The sequence below is a fragment of the Leishmania panamensis genome (genome assembly GCF_000755165.1).
Source record: "Leishmania panamensis strain MHOM/PA/94/PSC-1 chromosome 6 sequence".
Taxonomy (NCBI): Eukaryota; Euglenozoa; class Kinetoplastea; order Trypanosomatida; family Trypanosomatidae; genus Leishmania; species Leishmania panamensis.
Window position 1 is genome coordinate 371,275 of NC_025885.1, and position 23,326 is coordinate 394,600.

At 61.6% G+C, this 23,326-nt stretch overlaps 6 protein-coding genes across 6 annotated transcripts, besides 1 other annotated feature; all 6 read left to right on the plus strand.

Moving 5' to 3' along the window:
- Positions 1-717: 717 nt before the first annotated feature.
- On the plus strand, positions 718-2,970 carry LPMP_060850 (hypothetical protein; the record flags this gene model as incomplete). The annotated part of the gene is made up of 1 exon (XM_010705664.1): positions 718-2,970. The coding sequence occupies one exon, from the start codon at positions 718-720 to the stop codon at positions 2,968-2,970; it is 2,253 nt and encodes a 750-aa protein (XP_010703966.1).
- A 753-nt stretch (positions 2,971-3,723) lies between these two features.
- On the plus strand, positions 3,724-4,974 carry LPMP_060860 (acyl-coenzyme a dehydrogenase, putative; the record flags this gene model as incomplete). The annotated part of the gene is made up of 1 exon (XM_010705665.1): positions 3,724-4,974. One exon carries the CDS (start codon positions 3,724-3,726, stop codon positions 4,972-4,974), a length of 1,251 nt encoding a protein of 416 aa, XP_010703967.1.
- A 2,421-nt stretch (positions 4,975-7,395) lies between these two features.
- On the plus strand, positions 7,396-13,764 carry LPMP_060870 (protein phosphatase, putative; the record flags this gene model as incomplete). Its single annotated transcript, XM_010705666.1, has 1 exon — positions 7,396-13,764. The coding sequence occupies one exon, from the start codon at positions 7,396-7,398 to the stop codon at positions 13,762-13,764; it is 6,369 nt and encodes a 2,122-aa protein (XP_010703968.1).
- A 961-nt stretch (positions 13,765-14,725) lies between these two features.
- LPMP_060880 (aminoacyl-tRNA hydrolase, putative) lies at positions 14,726-15,388 on the plus strand (the record flags this gene model as incomplete). Its single annotated transcript, XM_010705667.1, has 1 exon — positions 14,726-15,388. The coding sequence occupies one exon, from the start codon at positions 14,726-14,728 to the stop codon at positions 15,386-15,388; it is 663 nt and encodes a 220-aa protein (XP_010703969.1).
- A 529-nt stretch (positions 15,389-15,917) lies between these two features.
- LPMP_060890 (hypothetical protein) lies at positions 15,918-17,282 on the plus strand (the record flags this gene model as incomplete). The annotated part of the gene is made up of 1 exon (XM_010705668.1): positions 15,918-17,282. The coding sequence occupies one exon, from the start codon at positions 15,918-15,920 to the stop codon at positions 17,280-17,282; it is 1,365 nt and encodes a 454-aa protein (XP_010703970.1).
- Positions 17,283-17,442: 160 nt separating this feature from the next.
- Positions 17,443-17,754: a repeat region.
- Positions 17,755-19,600: 1,846 nt separating this feature from the next.
- LPMP_060900 (2,4-dienoyl-coa reductase-like protein) lies at positions 19,601-21,805 on the plus strand (the record flags this gene model as incomplete). The annotated part of the gene is made up of 1 exon (XM_010705669.1): positions 19,601-21,805. One exon carries the CDS (start codon positions 19,601-19,603, stop codon positions 21,803-21,805), a length of 2,205 nt encoding a protein of 734 aa, XP_010703971.1.
- Between the last annotated feature and the right edge of the window lie 1,521 nt (positions 21,806-23,326).

A 23,326-nucleotide genomic window follows, 5' to 3' on the forward strand; every position in this document is an offset into this window, starting at 1 on the left:
CACCCCCTTCCCCCACCCTATCCGATGCCCCGTTTCGTGTCCCCGCCCAGTGCGACCGGAAGCTGCGTTGGACGGGTGGCTCAGCACTCTCGTCAGTACACAAACTCCTCATACACGCGTGTCTACGCTCTTGTGTAGATGTCGCGCTCTACTCCCTGCGGGTATGGCCTCGGTGTCACTCTCTCTCTGCCTTCTTCCACCACTTCTCTCACCCCCCACCCCTCCTCCCACTGGCGAAGCCAAGACAGTGTTTGCCTGTGCTCAACACAGACTCACAGGCTTGTCGAGTAGCTTTGCGCTGCTTGACAATCTTTCCCCTCCTTTTCCTGTCTCCTCGTCTTTTCTCTCTGCTTCAACCCACACCCCTCTCGACTGCAGCACTGAACACACATACCCCCCGCCCCCCTCACACACACACACATCAGGAATAGAACGAGTGAGAGTGGGGAACGCATTGACAGCTGCAGCGGGGTGGAGGGCGTGCACGCTTTTTATCCTTCGCGTCTTCCTCCGTGTCGGCCGGCATCACAGCGGGCATTGCTTGCAGCGGTGCTCACTTCGCCGTCTTCTCTCTCTTTTCCATCTGTTGGGTCCGAAAAGGCGCCAGTCTGAGCGATTTCATCAGCGGCGACAGCCGAGTGTTTGCGCAGCACCTCTCCCTGGGCTCAGCGTGCGCAGTTGCCCCCAAAGTGAAGGCCTCACCCTTTTGAGCGCGTGATGGAGGTGAAACTGGGCACCATCATTAGCCGCTTCGCCTTCATCCTTCCGAGTCTCTACGATGATGGCCGTGATGACTACGGCGCTGTCGTGTCTTCTTCAAGCGATGAGGAGGACACCGAAGACGGCCGTCGCTGTGCCTGCAGTAGTGCGACATACCGTGATGAAACGGAAAGGACTGCAGCGGTGACACCGACCGGCTCGAGAGTGAACCTCACATCGTCCGGCACGCCGGTGCCACCGGCAGAGAGGTTGGGCCTCACAGGCGCATACGCGTTCGTGGGTTACGGCAGTGCTTTATCGTCTGCGTCGTTGACCACGTCATCGTCATCGTTGTGTGGGCTTGATCGTGGTGCGTCGCTGCACCTTCCGGATCTTGTTCTGCTGGCGGCGCGTGCTTGGAACGTGGAGCTTCACCGCGGCTCAACGGGTGCTGCGAGTCACTGCGTGCTGCGGCTACCTCCGTGTGTCGTCGGCACTACGCTCTACCGCGGCCCGGTGGTGTGCGTGCTGGCATCCGGGGTAGTGCGCATGACGACACACGGAAGTGTGGCGGCAACGGAGGTGCTCGCGCGTCGCGTCCGCGGCGTACTGCAAGAGGCCTGCAAGCCGTTAGCGGTCCGCAGGGCAGCGCGGGAGGAATCACAGTTGCTGCGGGCAGTCCTGGACGACTCCCTAATGAGCATAGTGGAGGACGAAGACGAAGACGAGGTCTGTGAGCGACGTCCCTACTCTGCTGTACTAAGGGCTGAGATGGGGCTACCTAGCAACGGCATGCCGCGGACAACCACGCTGGCTGGGGATGCGAGGACGAACAATCAACGCAGCCGCAAATCTGCCTGTGGGTCTTCGTCGACTGCTGCTAGAACAAGGGCCCTGGCAGCTGACAAGGCGGGCCATGATCGGTCAACGCTCGCCTTGACTCCATCGATGCCCTGCACGGAGTCGTGCACGATTGACTTTGTGCAAGCGGTGGCGACCCCGCGCTGGGACGAGATCGCTGGCTTGCGCGCCGCTCTCTTCACGCCAGCCTCCGGATCCCTTCGCAGTGAGGACGGCGGCGGCGTCGATGTGGCCAAAGGGGATCGGGACGCCGGCGCAGTACCTCGTGTGCCGGTGCGACGCGCGAGTGTAAACGTTCGTGGTGATGCGCCGATGGAGTGGTGGCGGTGGTACCTCGACGTGCAGGCCGATGACCGCGGCGTCGGTGCAGGCGACCTCAATCGCATTGCCCCCAGTGGGGGAGGCACCGTGTCCGCTGCTGCTGCCAATTTAGGGAAGCCCTTGTTTGGGGGCCTCGGTGGGGCGCCATTGCAGGCCGTTTGTCTGCAGCGGTCCGGACTTAACGACGATGCCGTCAATGAAGGCATCCCAGCGGAGAGCCGTCCCCACGAGATGACAGGCTTCTGGACCTGCGCTGCGTATGCGGACGCATCTCCGGCTGCTGCCTCGAAGTTCGTGCACTTCCTGCAGCGCCGACGCGCGTTGCTGGCACACCACGTCGTTTCCTTCAAGCTGCGCCGTCAGGCCACCCAGAACAGTCTTCAAATCCTACTGAACTGGCGAACGACCACCTCACCGTCATCATCGCTGCCCCTCTCTGCAACACCGCCGCCGCTGACGGTGCCGCTAGCAGGACACCCGCTGCTCGCTCGAGGGTTGGTGGGGAGGTCGACGGCAGCGACGCAACCGCCGCCTGACTTAGGCCCTCCGCCTGGCCCTGCTGCGGAGAGCACAGAATGCAAAAGTGACAACGCCTGGGTGACCGAGGCGAGCGCGGCAAACTTCTTCATCGAGTCGACCTTCATTGCCGAGTCAACGGCGCCGTATGGATTGGAGAGCGTGCGGAGGTCGACGGATCAGAACTCGCCTGACGAGCCCGCGCTGCCAGCGAGCAGGGCGCCGGGCGATGGGAAGGCAGAGAGCGAGGCGTGCCGTACTGTTTTGACCTCGGGTGGCGGTCGTGACAGCATGTCGCTGTTGCCCGAGCATGATGTGGGCCACTCCGTGGTGCGCTACGACGACAGGTCCGTCACCAAGGCTGTGCCCGAAAAGCGCGGGCGCGGGGCTGCGGCGTTCAGAACATCGGGGACGAAGAGAGAGGCGGCGACAGTGGCGGTGGAGCATGTCACGTGCGTCATTCACCGCACCGGCCGCGTGCAGATGACCGCCGCCTCGGAGCTGGCGCTGCGGCAGATGTGTGCCACGCTGCTCATTCCCTTCTTGGTGGCTACGGCGGAGGTGGAGCTCTGATGCATGTCATGCAGCGACACGACCACGCACTCCTCCTCTCCCCTTCCCGCACCAGACTTGTCTTTCTTTGCTTGCGCGTGCTGTCGTGGACAAGGAGTGGCCACCGGGATCACTCGCCCTCATTTTGCATTCCTGCCGTCATGATCAGCGCTCTCTGAGTCTTTGCTGTGTGTGCGTGTGTGTGACAAGCGGCAAGACACCCATGATGAGCCTCCGTGAGCGACACCACGGCCACTCCCACTGTGTTCCTTCCACATTCCTGGGCTAACTTCTACGACTCCTCTTCGTCGCCGTTCTCCTCCCCTATCCACCGCATCCGCTTGGCCCCTTCACACTCGCGCTCGCCCACCACACGCCCTTCGACCCGAATCCGCCGCAGAAAGAGGAGGGACAAGACGAGAGAGGCGAAGGGCGGCACTGTCTCCAACGGCACACAGCTGGTGCTGCCTGACCATCGCCTTGCCACTACGTCAGCACTGCCGGCGACTCCGCCTTCACTTTTTTCACGCCACGCGGCTCCCCGGTACATCTGGCGCGTCTTTTCCCGAGCTCACCGGAACACTCGCCGCGGGTCGCTAGGCGGTGTAGCTTGACGCTTAAAGTCTCTTGGCTTCCTTCGCCGCTCTTCTGCGCTCCACCCGTGAAGCTGCTCAGCACATCTCCCCTCCCTCTCCCCGCCCCCATCGCCGCCTCTCTCCCCCGTTCTGTCGCTCAGCTGCCACTTGCCGTGCTCGCGCCTCGGCTGCCCGAAACATGCGCTCCACTGCGAAGGCGATGGTGGCGCTGTGCGGGACGCCGCTGCGCATGGCGGGGTCGGCGGCCACGGGTGTGTTCTTCGGCGCGTCGATGCCCGCGGCGCAGTCCGCGACCGGCCTCTCGTTCGGCCTCACGGAGCAGCAGCTGCAGTACCAGGAGACGGCGCGCAGCTTCGCCAAGGATAAGATGATCCCGGTGGCGGCGGAGTACGACCGGTCGATGAAGTATCCCCACGAGGTGTACAAGCAGGCGTGGGAGCTTGGCTTGACGAACATGCACATCCCTGAGAAGTACGGCGGGCTCGGCGCCAGCGTGATGGACGGATTGATTGTGCAGGAGGAGCTGGCCTACGCGTGCACGGGCATGGCGACTGCGTTCGATGGCAACAACCTCGCCGAGGCCCCGCTCCTGATCGCCGGCACGGACGCGCAGAAGAAGAAGTACCTTGGCCGTATGGTGGAGGAGCCGCTGCTGGCTGCGTACTGCGTGACGGAGCCGACGGGCGGGTCGGACGTGGCTGGGCTGAAGACGACCGCGAGGAAGGAGGGTGACCGGTGGGTGATCAACGGCTCGAAGATGTGGATCACGAACGGCGGCGTGGCGAGCTGGTACTTTGTGCTGGCGCGCAGCGAGGGCGGCTACACCGGCTTCATCGTGGACGCCAACGCGCCTGGCGTGACGCGCGGGGAGAAGGAGGTGATGCTTGGCCAGCGCTGCAGCGACACACGCGGCATCACGTTCGAGAACGTGGTGGTGCCGGAGGAGAACGTGGTGGGCGAGCCCGGCAAGGGCTTCCAGGTTGCCATGAGGGTGTTCGACTTCACACGCTCCTCAGTGGCCATCTCCGCCGTCGGGCTGTCCCGCCGCGCCACGGACGAGGCGACGAGGTACGCTCGCGAGCGCGTGACGATGGGCAAGCCGATTGCGCAGCATCAGGCCGTCGCGTTCATGCTGGCAGAGATGGCGGCTGGCGTGGAGGCGTGCCGGCTCATGACGTACCGTGCTGGCTGGGATACGGACCAGGGCCGCCGCAACACATACTACGCTTCGTGCGCCAAGATGATGGCGGCCAACCTTGCGGAGAAGTGCGCGGCAAACGCGGTGCAGATCTTTGGCGGCAACGGCTACAACACCGGCTACCCGGTGGAGAAGCTGTACCGCGACTGCAAGATCTTCTCCATCTACGAGGGCACGACGCAGATTCAGCACACGATCGTCAGTCGCTACGTGACGGGCATGCGCTGCTGAGCGCAGCGAGCCACGGGTGCGCCGTCAAGCGTTCCGGCAGCGCGCAGCCGTGCGGCTTCATAATACCTCTGGAGCGTCTGCACGTATGTGTTTGGGCCTCTGCGGAGAGGCCAGGAGGTCACACCTGAGCTGTTGACGTGTAGGGTGCATGGTGGCTCGTTGCCTGCTTTAGCGGTGGCAAGTATTATGCTGCTCAACAGCGTCGTCTGGTGGAGTTATGCTCCAGGTGAGAGAGTGAAGTGGAGTGGTGAGCGCGCAAGCCTTGCTAAGCCGGTGACGTTGAGGTTGCGTTTTAGCATTGGCGTGGATGGGTGGCCGGGGAAGCTGAGCTTTTCTTCGCGCCCCTATCCGTTCTGTTTGCTTCTCTTGCTACCGGGGCACTGCTGATGAGGCAAGTGAACGTGCTAGCTCCCAGACGAAAGGCACCAGCGCGTGCACACACACCTACCCACAGACACACACAAGGGGCAAGGGGAAGATAAAGCGGGAGCTGTTGGGACAGCGGTTGCGGGCGCTGGCCGGTGGAACTGGAGTTGGTCAGTTTGGTTTTATCTCCGTTCTTTCTCTCTGGATGCAGAGTTAGCTGCTAGGCAAAGTCACTGTGTTGATATACCGTTGCCACGGTCGAGGCGGCAGGCAGTGGAGCCATACACGTCTTAGCCGTTCAGCTCTTGAGGTAGCCACTCTCCATATTTCTCGTTCTCTCTGTATTTCCTTCGCTGGCCTTTTTAGCCACAGCCCACTCCCTCCCCCTTCCCTTTCACCTGTGCAGATTTCTACGATCAGCTGAATGTGCGGGCACATGCGCGTTTGAGCGACCCTTCGTCTCCATCCGCACGGCCCACAAGGGCAGAGGCTTAAAGACCCGCCATCGCACAGACCGACAGCCCTGCGTAGGTCACACAAAACGCCACTTGCACTCACGGGAGGGGAAGAGGGGGCGGAGCAGCGACCATGTGCGAGTGCTTAAGAGAGAGAGGGACCTGCTGAGGTATTGGGGCTGTCAGGTCCGATGTAGTGTCAAGGGAAGCGAGGAAGACAGCGAAGCCGATCTCCGCTTTTCTCTGCCCCCCCCTCCCTCCCTCTGCATCCTCTTGTCCCCGACTGTGTATAACTCGCTGTTTCCCAGAGAACACATTTGCCTCATCGCCGTCTTCGTCGTCATCCTCCTTCTCTCACTTCCCTCTCCTGACATTTCCCTCTCTCTCTCTCTCTCTTGCGTGCGCGAAACCCCTACACACCTCACGTCACCCCGCCCTGGGCCCTTTGGTGTCAACGGTGGCCCGTGTCTCTGCCGCTTATCGCTTCCGTGTTGGTTTACTTCCGCAATCGACGTAATGACACACGCCGAGGCAGCCGCCGCCGGTACTACACGGCGCATTTTTGTAGACAAACTCCCCTCCCCTCCCCTCCCCCCCGACCACCATCACCACCACCATAGACGGAGTGGATAGGGACGAGTGAAACGACGCTTGCTCGTCCCCCTGCCACTCCTTCCCTCTCCTTTCCTCTTCTCCCCTCCTCCCCCCTCTCTCTCTAATTCTCGCCCTCTCGAGTTCCATCGGCGAGTCATACGTACACACCGGCAACAACAGACAAGAAACACACGCGGGTCTGAGCGTGCGGGGGCTTTGCCGCAGCCTGCACGTTGATACTCATTCCTTTCACAGCCCCCGTGTCACAGAGAACGAACTCTTCGCTTCCCCCTTCTACTTCCACCGCCACCTCCGCTACTCACACTTCATACCGTCCACCCCCAGTCGCTGCTGTCTTGCGCGCGCGCTCTCTTTCGTATTGTGCGCGTTCTTCACCTTCCTCGCCTCCGCTTCGCGGGTGATTTTCTGTTCCACAGAGAGCCGCTGACGGTGAAGGCGGCCCGGAGGACTCCTTGTAAAGCACCGTAGGGGAAGGGGGAACGGAGACTGAGAGGGACGGCGTAGTGGGCCTGCGCACGCGCTTCAGGGGGCACCGCACGGGGCCACGCACACACACACACACACACATACCGCTGCTCCTTTTTTGTGTTCACGCTTGGGTCTTCAGCAACCCAGAATGTGCACATCCCGTCCCTGCTACACCAGCACGTACAGCCACGCCAATTCTTCATACCCCTCCCTCCTCCCCTCCCCCCTCCTCTTCTCTTCTCTTCGAGAGAGAGAGGGAGACGCACACACGGGGAGACGCGTACGCCCGCCTCCCACACTCCCCTCGATACGATTCATTACCTTCACTCCTCTATCGCACTCTTCACTTCGCTGCGCGATCTACTCGTGGCCATTTCTCACTTCGACCACGACCGCCAATCACACAGCGTCACTCACATCGTTAAGAGCAACTCAACTTCCACCCGACCGAGCGTGCTCATCCACCAACTCATTAACTCACCCTCTCCCCCCTCCACTTTCTCCTGGCGTATGAGGGATGGATCAGCCGCGCATGTCGTCGACTTCGCTGCTTGTTGCATCACCAGTCATGTGTACAGCGACCCGTGTTGTTAGCAGCAGTACAGCTGATCGCGAGGAGGTCACACTAGCCTCCGTGGCCTCTGGAACGTCTGCGCCCGGTGCGACGAGGTCGTCGACATCACTTCCAACGCGCTTCGTTTCTGAGGCGCGAGGCTCAAGCCCTACGCCGTCGACTCAGCTCTTGGCGGGCACGAGCAGCCTCTCGCGTGATTCGACCTGGGCAACGCCTGCGCCGAATTCAAACCACAGTAACCGTGACAGCAGTAGTAGTAGTCGTGGGTGCAGGCCCCTATCGCCTCCACTAGTGCAGACGACGCCCGTTTCTACCACAGCTACCACTACCGCCACCCTGCAGGTTACCCATTCGCAGCAGGTTTGGCGCGCTGGCTGTGAAATGGCGACAATCACGTCCTACACTGGTGATGGCGTCCGGAGCGTTGCGGGTCCCTGCCAGGAGGCGGAGGCGTGTAGAGGCTGTAGTACGATATATCGATGCAGCGAGCCGTCCGCATCCTCCTCGTCCTCATTTGTCTCTGCCGCGGCCACCACCAAGGCTCGTGCACGTAGGTCGGAGCGGCGCCCTTCTTGTGTTGTTCAAGCCGAGTTAATGGACTCAGCCAGCCCAGGTGAGGTACGGAGCAGGCACTGTGTGAACGCGGCAGCAGCAGCGGTGCCGGTAACGGTGCGGGGCTTCGCATCGAACAGTATTGACGTGCCGGCCGATCTAACAGGAGCACCGCTATCAGACGAGCTAGTGCCAGTGGGAGCGCCGGTTCGCGAGCGCAGTGACCTTCACGCGGTATCACGGGTTGCTGAGGTGGACTCCATCGCGGTGACAAGAACTGCCACGAGCCCTACGTCTTCTTCACCTCTCACTCTAAGCGCACCCTTTCAGCTCCGTGACACCGGCACCTCCGATGTGCCGTGTTGGCAAATGAGTCCTGGGGAGGACGGCAGTTGCCCTGAAGGAGCCGAATACATCAACCTGCTCGAACTCCTCACTCGTGCGTCATCGACGCATGAGGGTCTCGATGCTGCATCCACCGACGAAGTCGTACCACCTTTGCCTGGCATGGACACCGTGGCGCACGTGGAGGAGCCAGCAGCGTGCTCGCCGTCACCTGATGTGCCGCTCGACAACGCGCTGTCAGCAATCCACATTCCCAAAGTTGGAAGCGTTTCGAGGAGCGACACAGTCGAACGTGCTGACGTCAACAACCTCGAATTTGGTGAGCACAAACAAGCGCCTGTATTCCGCTCACTCTCGCTGTCACACGGGCTCATCGACGATGATGCGGCGCCACACACTGGACGCGCTAAGGAGTGGCAGTCGGCGGTAGCAAGTAGCAGGAGCCAACACAACATCGCAGCAGCGCTGGCGTCGTCTGGAAGGACGGTGCAGGAGACAGGCAGTAACAGCAGTGATGGGCCATCAGTAATGCTGCTGCACAATCTCGTCGCACCGCGACTGTCACCTTGGGGCACGCAGCTCGAAAGCCGCGGCGACATGGACAACGATGCCTCCGCTGAGTCGGCGCGGCCCACACCATTGCTTGCTCTGAGTGAGGCTCACCATAACGGCAGTGGCGTGTTCGCCGGCAGACAGCTGCGCGCCGGGCCGTCTGGTACGGCGGCGACCACGTTTACCGACGTAGCGGCGCCAGCCTCCACCGCCGCAGTAGTACCGGCAACCGCGCGCAGTCAGTCGACCACCAGTAGCACACCCCTACTCGACTCGTTCCGCATCGTCCTCTCCCCATGCCCCAGCAGTATCGCGCCATCCTTCTCGCTCGTGCCGTGCCCTTCAACGTCGCGGGTGTCGTCGCCGGTATCGATCTCAGCAAGAGTTGTGCAGCAGCGATGGCGTGGTCAGGTCCGGGCTTGCCCGGGGGTCGGGGCTGGGGATGCGTGTGGCACCTCTCCCCTCCCTGTCGCCGCCCATTCACTCGAGCTCGCTGGCGGGCGGGCTTTGGGATCTTGGCTCCCGCCACCCCTTGCCCATGCGGCGGAGACCTCGCGTAGCGGCAGAGTAGCCGGCGACGGGGCCTGGGGCGCGGTGCGTGTGACACCTCTGCAAGACTGGGAGCGTTCACCATGGCGGTCGTCAGGTGATGGAAATGCGGCAGATGAGGTTACCGAGCCGATGCCTCTCCACCCCACCTGCTGGGGCACCACAGCTAACCTGTCGGAGGGCGTCTCTGGGCTGAGGCGAGGGTGCGTCAGTCCATCGACTCACGATGCGCCAGTGTACAACGGTCCCCGCAGCAGTTGCAACCACGCGGCCACGCTGTCGCTTCGCAGTGGCCTTCCCCAGCCAAGGCTCGCCTCCCTCGACGCAACGCCACCGCCTGAACCTCGCCCGCAGCAGCTCCCCGACTGTGCCTGTAACTCTCTTGCTTTGGCAAACGCCGCCACAGAGGGCCTGTCGCGGGTTTCACCGGCAGCACACGCGTTGTCGTCGCCATCGCTGCCGCGGCAGGCCGAACCACTTCCGTTGCTGCGTCCAGACCACGGCCAGCGTGACGGCTCCTGCAGTAACGGCGCAGCGCCATGGACGCGAGACCTGCTTAGTCCCCCCGCGCCGCACATCACCGCATTCGCGCCCCCGACAGCGCTGCAGCCCAGTGGTGGCAGTGTCGGCCCTGGCATTCCAGCTGCTGCGGCTATTGCCGGAAGATGTGGGGACACGTGCAACTTACCTTTGCTGACGACCGCAGCCACGACAAGCGTACTCGGTACTTCTGCCTCGGCATCGCCCTTGACCACGCGCTGGTCAGAATTCTACACACGCGCTGAACATGTGGGATGCACGCATCTTGGCCAGGCTGAGAGCGGAGATGCCTACAGAGCCACATCGTGGTCCCCCACACCTGTGATGACTGCATACCGCTACGACAGCAGTTTCCGCCTCTCTCCTACGGATGCGTCATCGTACTCGAGTAGCGCCTGGCGGTTGCCTGCGCAGCCTGCTCACTTCGCGACGACCGCCTCATCCCTGTTGCAGATCGGCTCCTTCACAGACATAGCCTGTAGGTGCGTTGCGGACGAGGCGACGTTGACAACAGACACGTCGCTCGCAGGAGCCGACGGAGAGGACTTTGTGTCAACTTGTTCGACGCCACCGCCGCGGGCGTCGCTTTCGCTCCTCTCGCAGCGCGTGCCGGGGTGCACTTCGTCAGGCAGGAAAGAGGATGTGTGCCTGTGGCACGCAACGGCGACCAGTGCACGAATGCTGACACGGACATCTTCTAGTCGGCCCCGTGGCAGCCCGTTGGCCGGTGCAATGAAGGCATCGACCGAGTCATTGTGGTCCCCGTCACTCTGCACGTCCCCCACAGCAGTGACAGCTGTCGGCGACTTGGGGAGCAAAGGAGGAGTTGGGCATACGTGCAACCGAGGCAGAGGACCCTGCTGCTCTGACGCGGTGTACGCGGTTCCTGCGGACAGCGACGGCCTCGTGCACTTCGGGGTGGAGTCGGAGCTCTGTGGGCTGCAGCGCGATGTGAATGCGAAATTGCCCTTCTCAGGCAGCTTGAGCAGCGCCCTCCTCACGTCCACCGGGGTTGCTCTTGAAGTGCATCAGCAAGCTTCCCCTACCACGCCTTGCGTTGACAGCGAGCGTGGCGGAGCGGATTGTAATGACGTGGGTAGCTCCAGTGTCTACGTGCCATCCGCACTGCTACTGGTGCCACCTCCGCCGTTGGTGGCCCTCCCTGCACACTGGTGCTCCTTTTCGATATCCTCTCCCCGCGGCGGCGACTGGACGACACCAACGGTGGCCATCCGCACTGCTGACACCACAGCAACAACCTCTGCCTTTTACGCCTCGTCGCCACGGCGGCCCTCGCCGGTGCCGTCCATCCCTGAGCAGGGTGCCCTCCTGGCAGCGTCCATGGCCATGAGCGAGTCTCTGGTCGAAGGCGGAGGAGTGGCTGCAGCGCTGGCAAAGGGTGATGATGAGGCTGAGATGTTCGCGACGCTCGACGCACCGACTGACGTCACCATCGTTTCTGCCGAAGGCGTGTCCTCACTGTTGCCCACGTCGTCGTCTGCCGTGTCTCCTGCTACGCAGTTCCAGTGCGCCTTCAGCTCGCTGCGTGGCTGTCGAAACAGACAAGAGGACAGCGTCATGCTGGTAGCCAACCTACCGGTGCGCATGCGTAGTAGCGCCATCGCAGTGCCGAGCACTGAGGCTGCGCATACGGCACCTGCGTCAGCTCGAGAGGGAAGCGGAGCGAGTGCCCGAAGTTCAACCGGGGCAGTGGGTGAACACACGCAGTGGGCCGAGGACGACTCGATCGCCGCAACAGCGGTGACGCAGCACATCTCCAGTGAGCAAGATGAGGTCGTCTTTGCTTGTTTTGGCGTCTTTGACGGTCACTGCGGCGACGCTGTTGCGTCGCTGGCCTCGCAGTTCTTTCCGGAACACTTCGAGCACGCCGTGAAGTCTTATCAGAGGCAGTGGGAGCAGGACCAGCGAGATAGCAGAGGTGCGTCTCGTGGTGCAGGCAGCTCCGCGCAGCTGGGGAAGGAAGTCCTCGGGAGCTGCGACTGCCGCCCAGAAGGGCCCGTAGCGGAGGAGCTCCGTGGCCATCGCGAGGCAGCGCCGATGGAGGCAGTGAAGTTTCAGCGAATCGTGAGCGCTGCCCTTGTGCAGGCACTGGTGCACCTTGACCTGACGTTGTACAACGTCCTGCATCGCGATGCACACGGCCCCTCCGTCCAGCGTCGCGATGCAGGGTCAACGGCAAGCGTGGCAGTGTTTTTCAAGCTTCCGACTGCAGCTGCGTCGTGCCATAGCGACACGAGAGAGGTGGCGGGCAGCTGGGCGAATGGCACATCGCTGTTGCCCACGGGTAATGGTGATGCGCCGTCAGACAGCGATGGCTCTGCCGCCACTCGCCCACCTGGAAGGCAGGAAGAACCATGGAAGCAAGGGGAGCATTGCGAGGCACCCACATCACCGATGCCGGCTGCACAGGCAGGGGACACGTATCGACTCTGCATCGCAAATTTGGGCGATAGCCGTGCCATTGTCGGCAATCTGCAGACAGGCGAAGTTGTGCTCCGAACCACTGACCACCGCATCTCCACCTACCCATCCGAAGCAGCCCGGATTCGGGCTGCCGGCGGCGTAGTGGAGCTTGACCGCATAGACGGCAGCCTCGACGTCACGCGAGGGCTCGGGGACTACCGGTACAAGGTTGAGCCGGAGCAGTGGTGGGACTCCACTGCTGCAACAGCCGAATCCTCCGCGACGGGTATGCCTGCCAGTGCGTCATCGGCGTTGCTCGCGGTCTCTGCTGCAGCCGCTGCCGTCACATCGTTGTCATCACACGCTGAGGTCGTCGCGGGGTCGTTGCCACCTGCGAATACGCCACGGCGCAGCGATGCCTTCGAGGACGCCCTCGTGATGAGGGAACTGCGCTGGCCGTCAAGCTCGAGTACAACGCTTCGGAGTTTGATGAGCGACGACGTCGATGGTGGCGGAGCTACGCTGGGGGACTCGCAGCGTGCGAGCAATGTGGGATGCACTGATGGCGAGGCGCAGTCGGTGTCTGCGCCCCTATCACAGGAATCGCCCCCATCCGACTCTGCGGAAAGGATGGGGGATGCTCATACGATACAAGAAGAAGGTTCGCAGCAGATACTGGCTCCTAGCTCTCTGCCGCCCCTCTCGCCATCCTCGCCGCTCTCCTCGCGGCCTACGTATGCGTCGACATCGGCTGTCGCACTGACCAGCAACGCCGTAAGCAACATCGCCGACGTGTACGAGTGGGAAGTCCACCGCGGCGAGGTGTTGATCATCGGCTCCGACGGCGTCTGGGACCGCATGACATCCGAGGACGCGCTTTCCTTTGTGCGACGTGAGCTACTTACAGCCGAACAGCAGTCCAAAGCGGCTGCGGGGAATTTGATTCACAGTAACGACACGCCAGTGGAAGCGTCCAATGGCGTGAGGATGAGGGCATGGAAATCGCCAGGGCTTGATAGGGCGGGTCCAGAGGTATCGGGTGCAACCGGGGCGCCGCTGGTATTTTTCAGCGAGACGCTCGAGGGTACACCGCCGCGGCAACAGTCGCCGTGCCACCAGCAAAGGCGTACGAGTGCCTGCTGTTACCCTGCTGGGCTGCTCTGCTCCCCAGATGGCAGCGGTGCGGCCTCGTACGACCAAGACGACGCCGCGAATTTGCTGGCGAGTACGGCCGGCAGCGCGCCATGTTTGTTTGCTGTGCAGGCGGCGGCGCGGCGGTTAACGGAGCATGTCGTTAACAACCTCTTCGGCAGCGACAACACCTCCGTCGTGGTGGTGGCATTTGACTGACGAGAGGTGGGTGAAACACCCAAGCTCTCTCTCTCTCTCTCTCTGTGTGTGTGTGCGACATCGGCTTTGAAAGAGTTGGATCGGCGAGCGGGGAGACTCTGCTGGGCTGCACTCTCCTTCTCCGCGTACACACCGCACTCCCCCTGCCGTGCGCAATGATGGGGAACCTCTACATTTCTGTTCTGTTCTTCTTTTCCGTTCCCCACGCCCATGCACGGAGACGCGCATGCAGCCAAGCATGCGCGCAGGGGAGGGAGCGGGAAGAGAAGCGCAAAAGGATGTGCGAAACATGACTCCCGCTGGGCACTGAGGACGGCCTTTGGTTTCTCTCCTCTTTCTCTTCCCACTTGTGTGTCTCTCTCCCACCACCTCCGCCATCCTCTGTGGTGTGCGCTACCCTGAAGGTGTGTGCGCCTGTGCGTGTGTGTGTGTGTGGGGGGGGAGGAGGGGGGGTGGGGGTGCCGGCTGTCTGCTTTTCCCGGGGTGTAGTGGTGCATCTGAGCGCATCATAACCCCCTCCCTCCCCGCCCACCGTTACCACTCGCCTGGAAGGCCTCGACGTCAGCGGTATTACCGTACATGTCTCACCCTGCCTCGCTGTTTCTCTCTCTCTCCCCCTCTCTTATTCATCTTTGCGTCACGGCCCCGCCTAATACCTCCGATGCACTTCCTTCAGCTCCTTTCCCTCCTCCTCCCCCGGTCGGCCGTCTGCGCAGGGCAGATATACACGCGCGGTTGCGGTCAAGCGACTACTTGGTTGAGCGGCACGCTACACTCACACTCACTCACACCCACACAACCCGTATACCGGAAAAAGTGGGTACGTCGTGTGTGTGGGTGACTGTTGCTGGAATGCCGCTACGAACATCCCCTCTTGGTGCTCTCTAAAAGCCTCTCCCCAGCTGACGTGCCGTCGCGCCTTCATTCCCCCGTCTCTCTCTCTCTTATCACAAGCGCCTTCATGGACTACGAAGCCGCGGCGACGCGCCTTTCCTCGCCCACTGTGTTCACCATCCTCCGCGCGGCCTTCTCCGGCGCTAGCGACGACGAGGCCGGTACTTTAGCAGCAGCGGTGCGAGTCCCCTTCTGGGGCGGTTTTTGGGTCGCCTTTGCGCTCGCTTTTGCGTCACTTTTGCTGATGAAGGGCTTCATGATGTCGCTGTTCCGCTGGCCGGCGGAGAAGTGCCGGCAGATGTGCAGCCTCGCCGCTACGGGTGAGTCGGTGAAGATGGCGCTCGTCGTGCGAAAGGATCTCAAGATGAGAAACGGCAAGATTGCCGCACAGTGTGCGCACGCCGCGGTGGGGGTGATCGAGGAAATCCTGGCCTTCAAGTCAGCAGGGGCGACTAGCCCGCAGCCTGCCCTCAACCCTGTGTCCACTGCGTGGGTGCAGTGGTATGACGCATGGCACGCCAGCGGCTCTTCCAAGGTTGCTCTGCAGTGCTCTGATGAAGCTGCCATGATGGCGCTGGCGAAGCACGCGCGGCAGGTGAACTTGCCTCACTACGTCGTCCGCGACGCCGGCCGCACACAGGTGGCGGCCGGTAGCAAGACTGTCGTGGCCGTCGGACCGGGACCCAGGAGTTTGGTAGACGAGGTGACGAAGCAGCTGAAGCTGCTGTGATGGAGTGCAGACGTGTAGATGTGCGTGTGCGGCGCTAGTTTGACTTGAGTTATTGCAGGTCTCGTGGATATCGTGGCAGTGGTGGTTTCGAAGAGCGGCTGCGGCGACCCAGCCGCAAGCGCGATGCCCAAGGAAAGAGAAGAAGGAGCAGTGCGCAAGCAGGCGAGTTGGTCAAGTGAAGCGGAGCGCAATGGTGGCGTGTCTGGACAGAACGTCGCTCTCTCCTGCAGGGCGTGGGCGTACTCTCTCCTCTCCGTCCTCTCTCTCTCTCCCTCTCCCTCTCCTGCGTTGTACTGGACCAGGTGCACGTACGCAGAGGGAAAAACCGGCGCGCAGCCCGTCGTTGAAGACTCTCTGTGGGTGTACATGCTCGACCTCACCGCTTCCTGGCTTCCTCTTCTTTCCGCTCTCGTTGTGTCTGCCTCGTTGTGCCCTTCACCATGTTATTCCTGCCTCCCCATTGCCCTGCTCTTCAACTGGCACTGCCGCCAGCTGCATCCTCATTTTCTTCACCTCACTACTATCAACCATGACTCAGAAGTTGCTCTTGGCGGAGGGCCTTGACCTACTGCGCCAGTGTGAGCAGCGCGAGTACGATGTGGATCAGGCCAAGCTCCGCATCAGTAGCAACAGTCGCTACCGCAGCGAGCTTGGCCGACTGCTGCAGAACTACGACGCGGTGTACCAGCAGTACGTGCGTGGGCTTCAGATCCTCAACTATGTGCGCCACACCGCCCTCGCAGACACGAATCCCAAGAGCGCACAGTACTCCAAGAACCTGTCAGAGTTCTGCGCTGCCAAGATCACGGCGTACATTACACGGTGCTACAACATTATTCGGAAGACAGACAACATCCTCGTGCCCTTCGAGGAGATCGACCTCATCAGTAAGGAAGGCTACAAGCCAGAGGAAACGCTCTACCTGCAGGACGGCAGCACGTACCCCCTCTCGCGGAAGGAGAAGGTCATGGCGAAGGAGTTCACGCTCATGGCTGGCACGTACGTCCTGGTGCTTAAGAACCGTGACGACTACACGCTGGCGGCGCCAGATGTGGACGTGAAACTCACCGTGCTGCCTCCGCGCGGAAGCGGCCTTGAGTCGTCGCGTGTGGAGCTGAAGTTGCCGTGCCAGTGCGGATGGCGAAAGGTGGTGGGCTGCGTAGATGCATCGACTGTGCAGCTGGAGATTCGCTACAGCGGCATCCGTGATGCGCACGTTGACGTGCTCTTCCAGAAGTGGTGCGCCGTGGAGGAAATCGGTCGATCTGGCGGCGCTGGTGGCGCGGCGGGTGGCCTCGGCCCGGCGCTGTCGCCGTTGATCTTTGATAACGGGGTCAAATATTTTGATGGTAAGACAACGTCCAACCCGAACGACGGCGCTGCGGGCGGCTTCGGTAACCGCCTCTGCCCGCTCCCCAATGTGTCAGGAAACGGTGTAGGGGCGCCGGCGTACCAGCAGCAGCAGCAGCAATGGGTGAACCAACTTCCCCGGCTGCCGGACGATGAGCTGGCGACGCTGGCGAATTACAACGTACCCTCTTCGAACCTACCAACAGTGCCAAACCACCTCGCCACTGGCAGCGGAGCTTCTGCTGCTACTTCGTCCGCGACTCTTGCCTCAGCCGAGGATCCGTGGGCAACGCTTGCCAGTCTGAACGTTCCTCACACGTCAACGACGTGCGGCGCGCCGAATGCGGCGTCCGTCATGCAGGTACCAGACCCGCTGAAGGTGAATCCGGTAGGCATGACATGTCGCCAGCGCCTCGACAAGATTCACCAGCTGATGGATGTGTGGCCGTCAAGCGGTGTGACCGCCTGCGCGCTTCCAGCTGAGCAACAGCACTTCATGCAAGCCGTTCAGGCACTTCCCTTTCCGCGAGAGCTCTCAGCATAAGCACAGAAAAAGAGGATGAAGGACGATATCACACCCACACGTCTCTCTCTCTCTCTCGCTCTGCTGCCTCATGCCCCATTGGGTCCTCTCGTGTCTCTCTCTCTCAGGGAGCAGTGCCACCTCCCTCCTCCTCCCCTTACTCTTTGCAGAAAAGCCGAGCAGCCTGCAGTCTGCCCTCGGGTATGCGGCTGGGCGGACTGCAGGCTGTTCGGCGGACAGGCTGGGGCGAAGAGACGTGCGACCATGATCAAGCTTGTGCAAGCTCACTACACATCGTGTCGTCGATTCAGCGACTATGCGCAGCCGCCTAGTGCTTCTCTGCCTGCGCCGTGCTGCAGTGGTGCCGAGAGTAATCCTCGGCCCGTGCTGCACTGTATGCAGCAGCGTTGCAGTGGGGCTGAACAGCACCAGGCGGTGGTGCTCGACCCGGTCGCTTGGCATGGCCGGGGTACAGCAGCGGCATGGGTGACCTTTAGCTGTGCGCATATGCGTGCTGATGCGCTCGCGATGGAATGGGCGCGTTGAAGGAATAGCAGAACACTTCTCTCTTCGCTTACCACAATGTCCATCGTGTTGTTCGTGTGCCCGTCTCTCACTCTTTCTCAGGTGCGGTGCGTACGTGGATGTGCAGTGGCTGGCGAGCGACGATGATGCTGGGGTCCATGCGACACGTGTGCCTCTGTATGCGCGTGTGTTGTTTTCACCTTCCCACCTCCTTTCTCTCTCTGTCTATCGCCCTCTCGGCCGCTTGCTTGCCTGCCCCCCCCCCCCTTCTATCTCGTCTCGTGCTGTGTACTGTGTCATCCTTGGTATGCCACTCACTGTGTACGCCGTGAGACTGATCTGGAGCGGGTGAGGAGGGTGGGGAGGGGAAGGGTCGAAGAGGAGGAGGAGGAGGAGGCTGGAATGAGCAAGCGGGCGCACCGGAGCTGACAGGAGAAGGGTGTGCCACACATAGGCACGCACGCACGCACATGAATGTGGCTGCCCCCTTTTTCGCCGAGAAGTGTTTTTTATATGGTTTGCTCTCCTCCTCCTCCTCTCCGATCTTCGTGTTGTGTATTTGGCCATGTTTGCCTTACGTCGCTTTCGCTGGTCTCCATAAGCTTCCTTTTCTCTTTCAGCGTCTCCCCCCTCTCTCTCTCTGTGTGTGTGGGCGGGTGGGTGTGTATGCCTGCCTGCCTGCCTGTGGGCGTCTACGCGCGTGAGGAGGGAGGGGTGGGAGGGGGGGCGTTCGTTGCCATCTGCGATGGTGCACCACTGTGGTGCGCGCTGTGTCTTTCCTCTCGTTTGTGCTCTTTCGCCGCCGGCGTGCTGAATCGATTGTTGCCTTCGCTCCTCTTCTCGGTATGTCTGCTGTGGCGTTTTCCATCATTCTTCCGCTTCTTCTCGTTGCCCAAGCCGCATCGCGAGTGCGTTGACGGCTGTGGACACAGAGTTGATTTGCGTGGGCGGCAAAGCGAAGTCCACCGAAACTCACTGGGACAGACACACGCGTGTGCTCGAGACACAGAGGGAGGAGGGTGGAAGAGGGAGCGAGCGTCCGCCCCATGCCATCACAGCGCGTAGAAAAGGCCCCGCAGCAGCAGTGGCAAACAACCTCCCCAATCAGCAAGATGTGACGTGACGCTGTAGAGCAGCAACGCCCCCATTTCCCTTCCCCCGCTGCCTCTATGCCACAGCGCTTTGCTAAGTCATCTTCTCCCGCGCGAGAGGGTGGGCGCTACAAGGGAACTGACGGTCCAAGGAGGACAAAGCAGAGGGAGGGGTAGAGGGTGTGGGTGTGTGGGTGTGGGTGTCGGAGCCCTCCCCTCCCTCTCTCTTCCCCTCTCGCCGTGTTTCTCTATGGCACGCCCCCCCTCCCCCTCCTCCCCCTCCCACTCGCCTCGCCTCACATGTCACACAAACGCCATGCCGGGGTGCCTTTCTGACTCGCCGGTAGCCTCGTCCCCCCCCCCCCCCCCCCTTCTTTCCACGCCGACATCCAGCCTCTGCTCTGGCTTAGCTTCACCCGTCTTTCGCTCCTTCTCTGGTCGTCTGGCCTCCCTCGTCCGTGGCACACACACACACACACACATGCACGCGCACATTGTCCACCTGGTGCTCGACAACCCTTCTGCTCAATCGTACACCCCAACTCGACCATAAAGTGCTCGGCAGAGGTAGCAGGGGATCGCTCCTACGGCATTAACACACCCTTACATCTACACGAACGAGCACACGCCAATGCGCTAGCACAAACCGCTTCTTCCCCTCTCCGCTCTCTTATCGCCAGGCCCCTCTCCTCCTTATCCCCCACCCTTCACCGTTTCACGCCAATGACAGCCACCCTTGCCTCCCCAGCCTCCATGGTTGCCACCACCAGCGTGGCGGCGACGGCGGCTGCGTCACGGCTCTTCACACCACTTCGGGTTGGGCGGCATATTCAGCTGCCGAATCGCTTCTACATGCAGCCCATTTACCTCAACATGGAGAGTGAGCTCAAGTGGTACAGCGACGAGCACATGGCCGCGATGGCCGCCTTCTTTGGCGAACGGGCGCACTACGGCGCGAAACTGATGGTGGTTGGCGGCCTCGGTACTTCAAGACTCGGCCGGTGGAAGAAGGATGCGCTGATGTTAGGCACCTTCGATGCCGCCAAAGCGCTCTCGCGTGTGACGAGAGTTGTGCACAGCGAGGGCGGCTACGTGCTCGCCCAAGCCTTCCACGCAGGCCGCGCTGCCCGCAAGCGCCACTTTGTGTCGGCCACGTCGACACCGTCGCCGGTGCAGCCGGTGCGAAACACGCACCCGTACCGGATACCCGCCTTCATGGTGAACTACGTGGTGTCCGAGTACGAGCGGTTTGCTCGGCTGGCGGAGGACGCTGGCTTTGACGGGGTCGAGATCCCCGTCAGCGAGGGCAGCCTCCTCCACAACTTTCTCTCCTCCGCTGTAAACACGCGGAGCGACGCCTTTGGTGGGTCGTTGGAGCGCCGACTCGAGGTGACGGTGCGAGTGCTCGAGACCATCAAGAACTCCCTTGCGAACCCCGACCGCTTTGTCGTCTCACTGAGGCTGTGCCTGCACGATCTGAAGCCCGGCGGCACGTCGATGGCGGAGACGCTGCAGGTGGCCGAAGTACTTGCCAAGAGCGGCCGCATCGACCTCTTGAACACGAGCGTCGGCATGCACGACTCGCCAGTGCAGACGCTGTCGGCCTACGTGCCACATGGCGCGTTTACGCGCTCCTGTCAGCTGCTGAAGGAGCGGCTGACGGAGGTTGGTGCGGTGGGTGTGCCTGTGGTTGCGTCGCACCGTCTGCACACGATCCAGCTCTCCGAGAGCCTGCTTGAGAAGGGGGTGTGCGACATGGTCGGCGTGGCGCGGCCGCTTCTCGCGGACCCGCAGTACATCTCCAACGCAGCAGCGGGGCGCAGCGAGGACAGCATCCCGTGTATCGGGTGCAACCACTGCATCAACCGACTCTACAAGCACCAGCGCATCACGTGTGCGTTGAACCCCATCACGGGCTACGAGCTCCAGCGTGGGTGGAAGCCTGCCAAGTACCGAAAGTCGGTCGCTGTTGTCGGAGCTGGCGCGGCAGGCGTGACGTGTGCGCTGACGCTGTGGCGCCGTGGCCATGACGTCACACTTTTCGAGAAGGAGAGCGTGATTGGTGGCCAGCTGAACCTTGCGAAGCGAGTGCCTGGCAAGGAGAACTACCAGGCAGTGCTGGAGTACTGGACGCGGCAGCTGCGGCAGTCCTCTATCAACGTGCGCCTCAACACTGAATTCACCCGCGAAGAGGTAGCTCGCAACCACCAGTTTTTCCACGCTGTTGTCATGACACACGGTTCGGTGCCACGCCGCATCTCGTCCCACGTCTTCCCCGGCGCATCCGAGTGTCCGCTTGTCGTGCCCTTCCATCGCATCTTGGACGGCAGCGTCACGGCCGGTCGCCGCGTCGTCATCGTCGGCAACGGCGCCATCTCGCACGACGTCGCCTCCTTCTTGCTGCACGACCCCCGCGTCTCGCGCGAGATCTCGCTGTACCTGGACGAGTGGGGCATCAACCTCGAAGACGGCAGCTTGCTGGAAAGTCCGGAACAACGGATGCCGCGCAACAACCGTGTGGTCACCATCTTCAACAAGGCGGACAAGGATGCGGACCTTTCGCGAGGTTGGGGCTGGACGCAGAAGCTGTGGATCAAACACCACGAGAGCACCGTGGTGAAGCACGGCATGATCGAGAACTTTGACGCCAATGGGGTGCACATCTCCATACTGCCACCGGACAGCCGCAAGCTCTTCGTGCCGTGCGACACCGTCGTGTGGTGTATTGGCATGCTGCCGAACATCACCTATGGCACGTGGATTTACGAGTGGATGAAGGACGGCGCGAAGGTGCGGGGCGAAATGGTCGGCGACTTTAGCCTCTACACGGCCGGCTCGTGCCGCGACAGCTACACCGGCGACGGACACGGTGAAGAGGACCTTCTGCAATGCGTCCACGAGGGGTACGAAATTGGCTACAAAATATGAGGGGGGCAGTGCGATGGCCCTGGCGGTGGCGGCGTCGTGGTCTCTCTCGGATGGTCATGATCGTCACAGCTTTTTGTGCCTTGTGTCGCTCACTCGCTCTTAGCCTGCCTGCATGTGGGGGTGGTGGGTGGGTGGGGGCCTCTTCAGTGGGTTATGTGCGGAGAAGAGAGGGAAGGGTGAGCTCGCTGCACCGATGCGGCGTCATCACAGGCATCCTACGCAAGCACACGCCGCCCACAGCGACAAGGCTGCATGGGGTTCGAAGTGAAATGGGGGAGGGGCGAGAGAGAGAGAGAGAGGCCCAGGAGCGGCGGCAGCCCACGCAACTGCATTAGGGAGGGAAAGAGGAAGGGTCGATATGCCTGGGATCGCGTTACTTGTGCGTCGCCTGATGCTCGATCGCTGTCCCTCGCCTTCCCCCCCCTCCCTCACCCCCACACACCTCCAGCAACCACCAAAGATAGTATTCAGCAGGATCTGGCGCACGGGCATGCGAGTGCGATTCACGAGGAGTCAGAGAATGAGGGAAAGAGACTCATCACCGTAGGTGGTGTATCGCTAGGAGGTAGCATCGACCACGTGGCAACACGCGGGTGGGTCTCTCCCAATTCCTTTCATCAATGCACCCCGCCCGTGTGCTTGCACTGACGCACAGGCCAACAGCGGCGTTGCTGCGTCACTCCTTTCCCCACTTGTGCACATCGCCACCGCCTACCCTCCATTGTTTCTGTGGATCAGTAGGCATCTGAGATGCGTGCTCACGCTCGTTGTCATTTCCACTCGTCTCTCTCTCTTGCCTCTGTGCATGTTCGGCGTGGTGGGCAGGGACTGGAGAACAGCACCAATACTTCTCATCCCTCACTCGCCTACCCAACGAATACACATCGAAGGGGAAGAGTGAGAACGCATATCCACACGTTGTGCGCCATATTACGTCTCCGTGCCTTCCCTTCTCCTCCTCCCTCCCTCCCTACCTCCCCCCAACTGACCATCCCCAATCACTCAACAGTTTTCCCCCTATCCCCCCTCCTCTGCTCGTGTGTCCTTCTCTACTTTGGAAAGCACTAAAAGTCCTCACCAACCCCTGGACGCACGGACCCGCAATACGCAACTCGCGTAGCGCAATTTCTCAGGATTTGGTGTGCACTGCAGGCACTCCAACTGGCCTATATATTATTTCACTCTTCATTTTGTATATCGACCCCCTTCCCCCTTCCTCGTCCTCGAGGGGTTCGCTGCCGTCTTCGTATCCTCTGCTCTCATTATCGTTGTTGTCACCGTTGCCGACATTCACGAGTACGCGTGCGTGGGCTATACACACCTCCCTCTGTCTCTCCGTCGGTGAGCGCCCCCACTCCCTCCCCCCTCGGTGAGCCTGGGTATCGTTGCTCAGGGCTGAAGTATCCGTGGATTCTTTCTCACCTCTTGTCGCTCTTTTTAGGGGCACATCACCACACACGCACCTTCTCGCGGGTTGCAGAGCTGTGATGCGCTGCATCCATCGTGCTGCGAGGCGTGTCA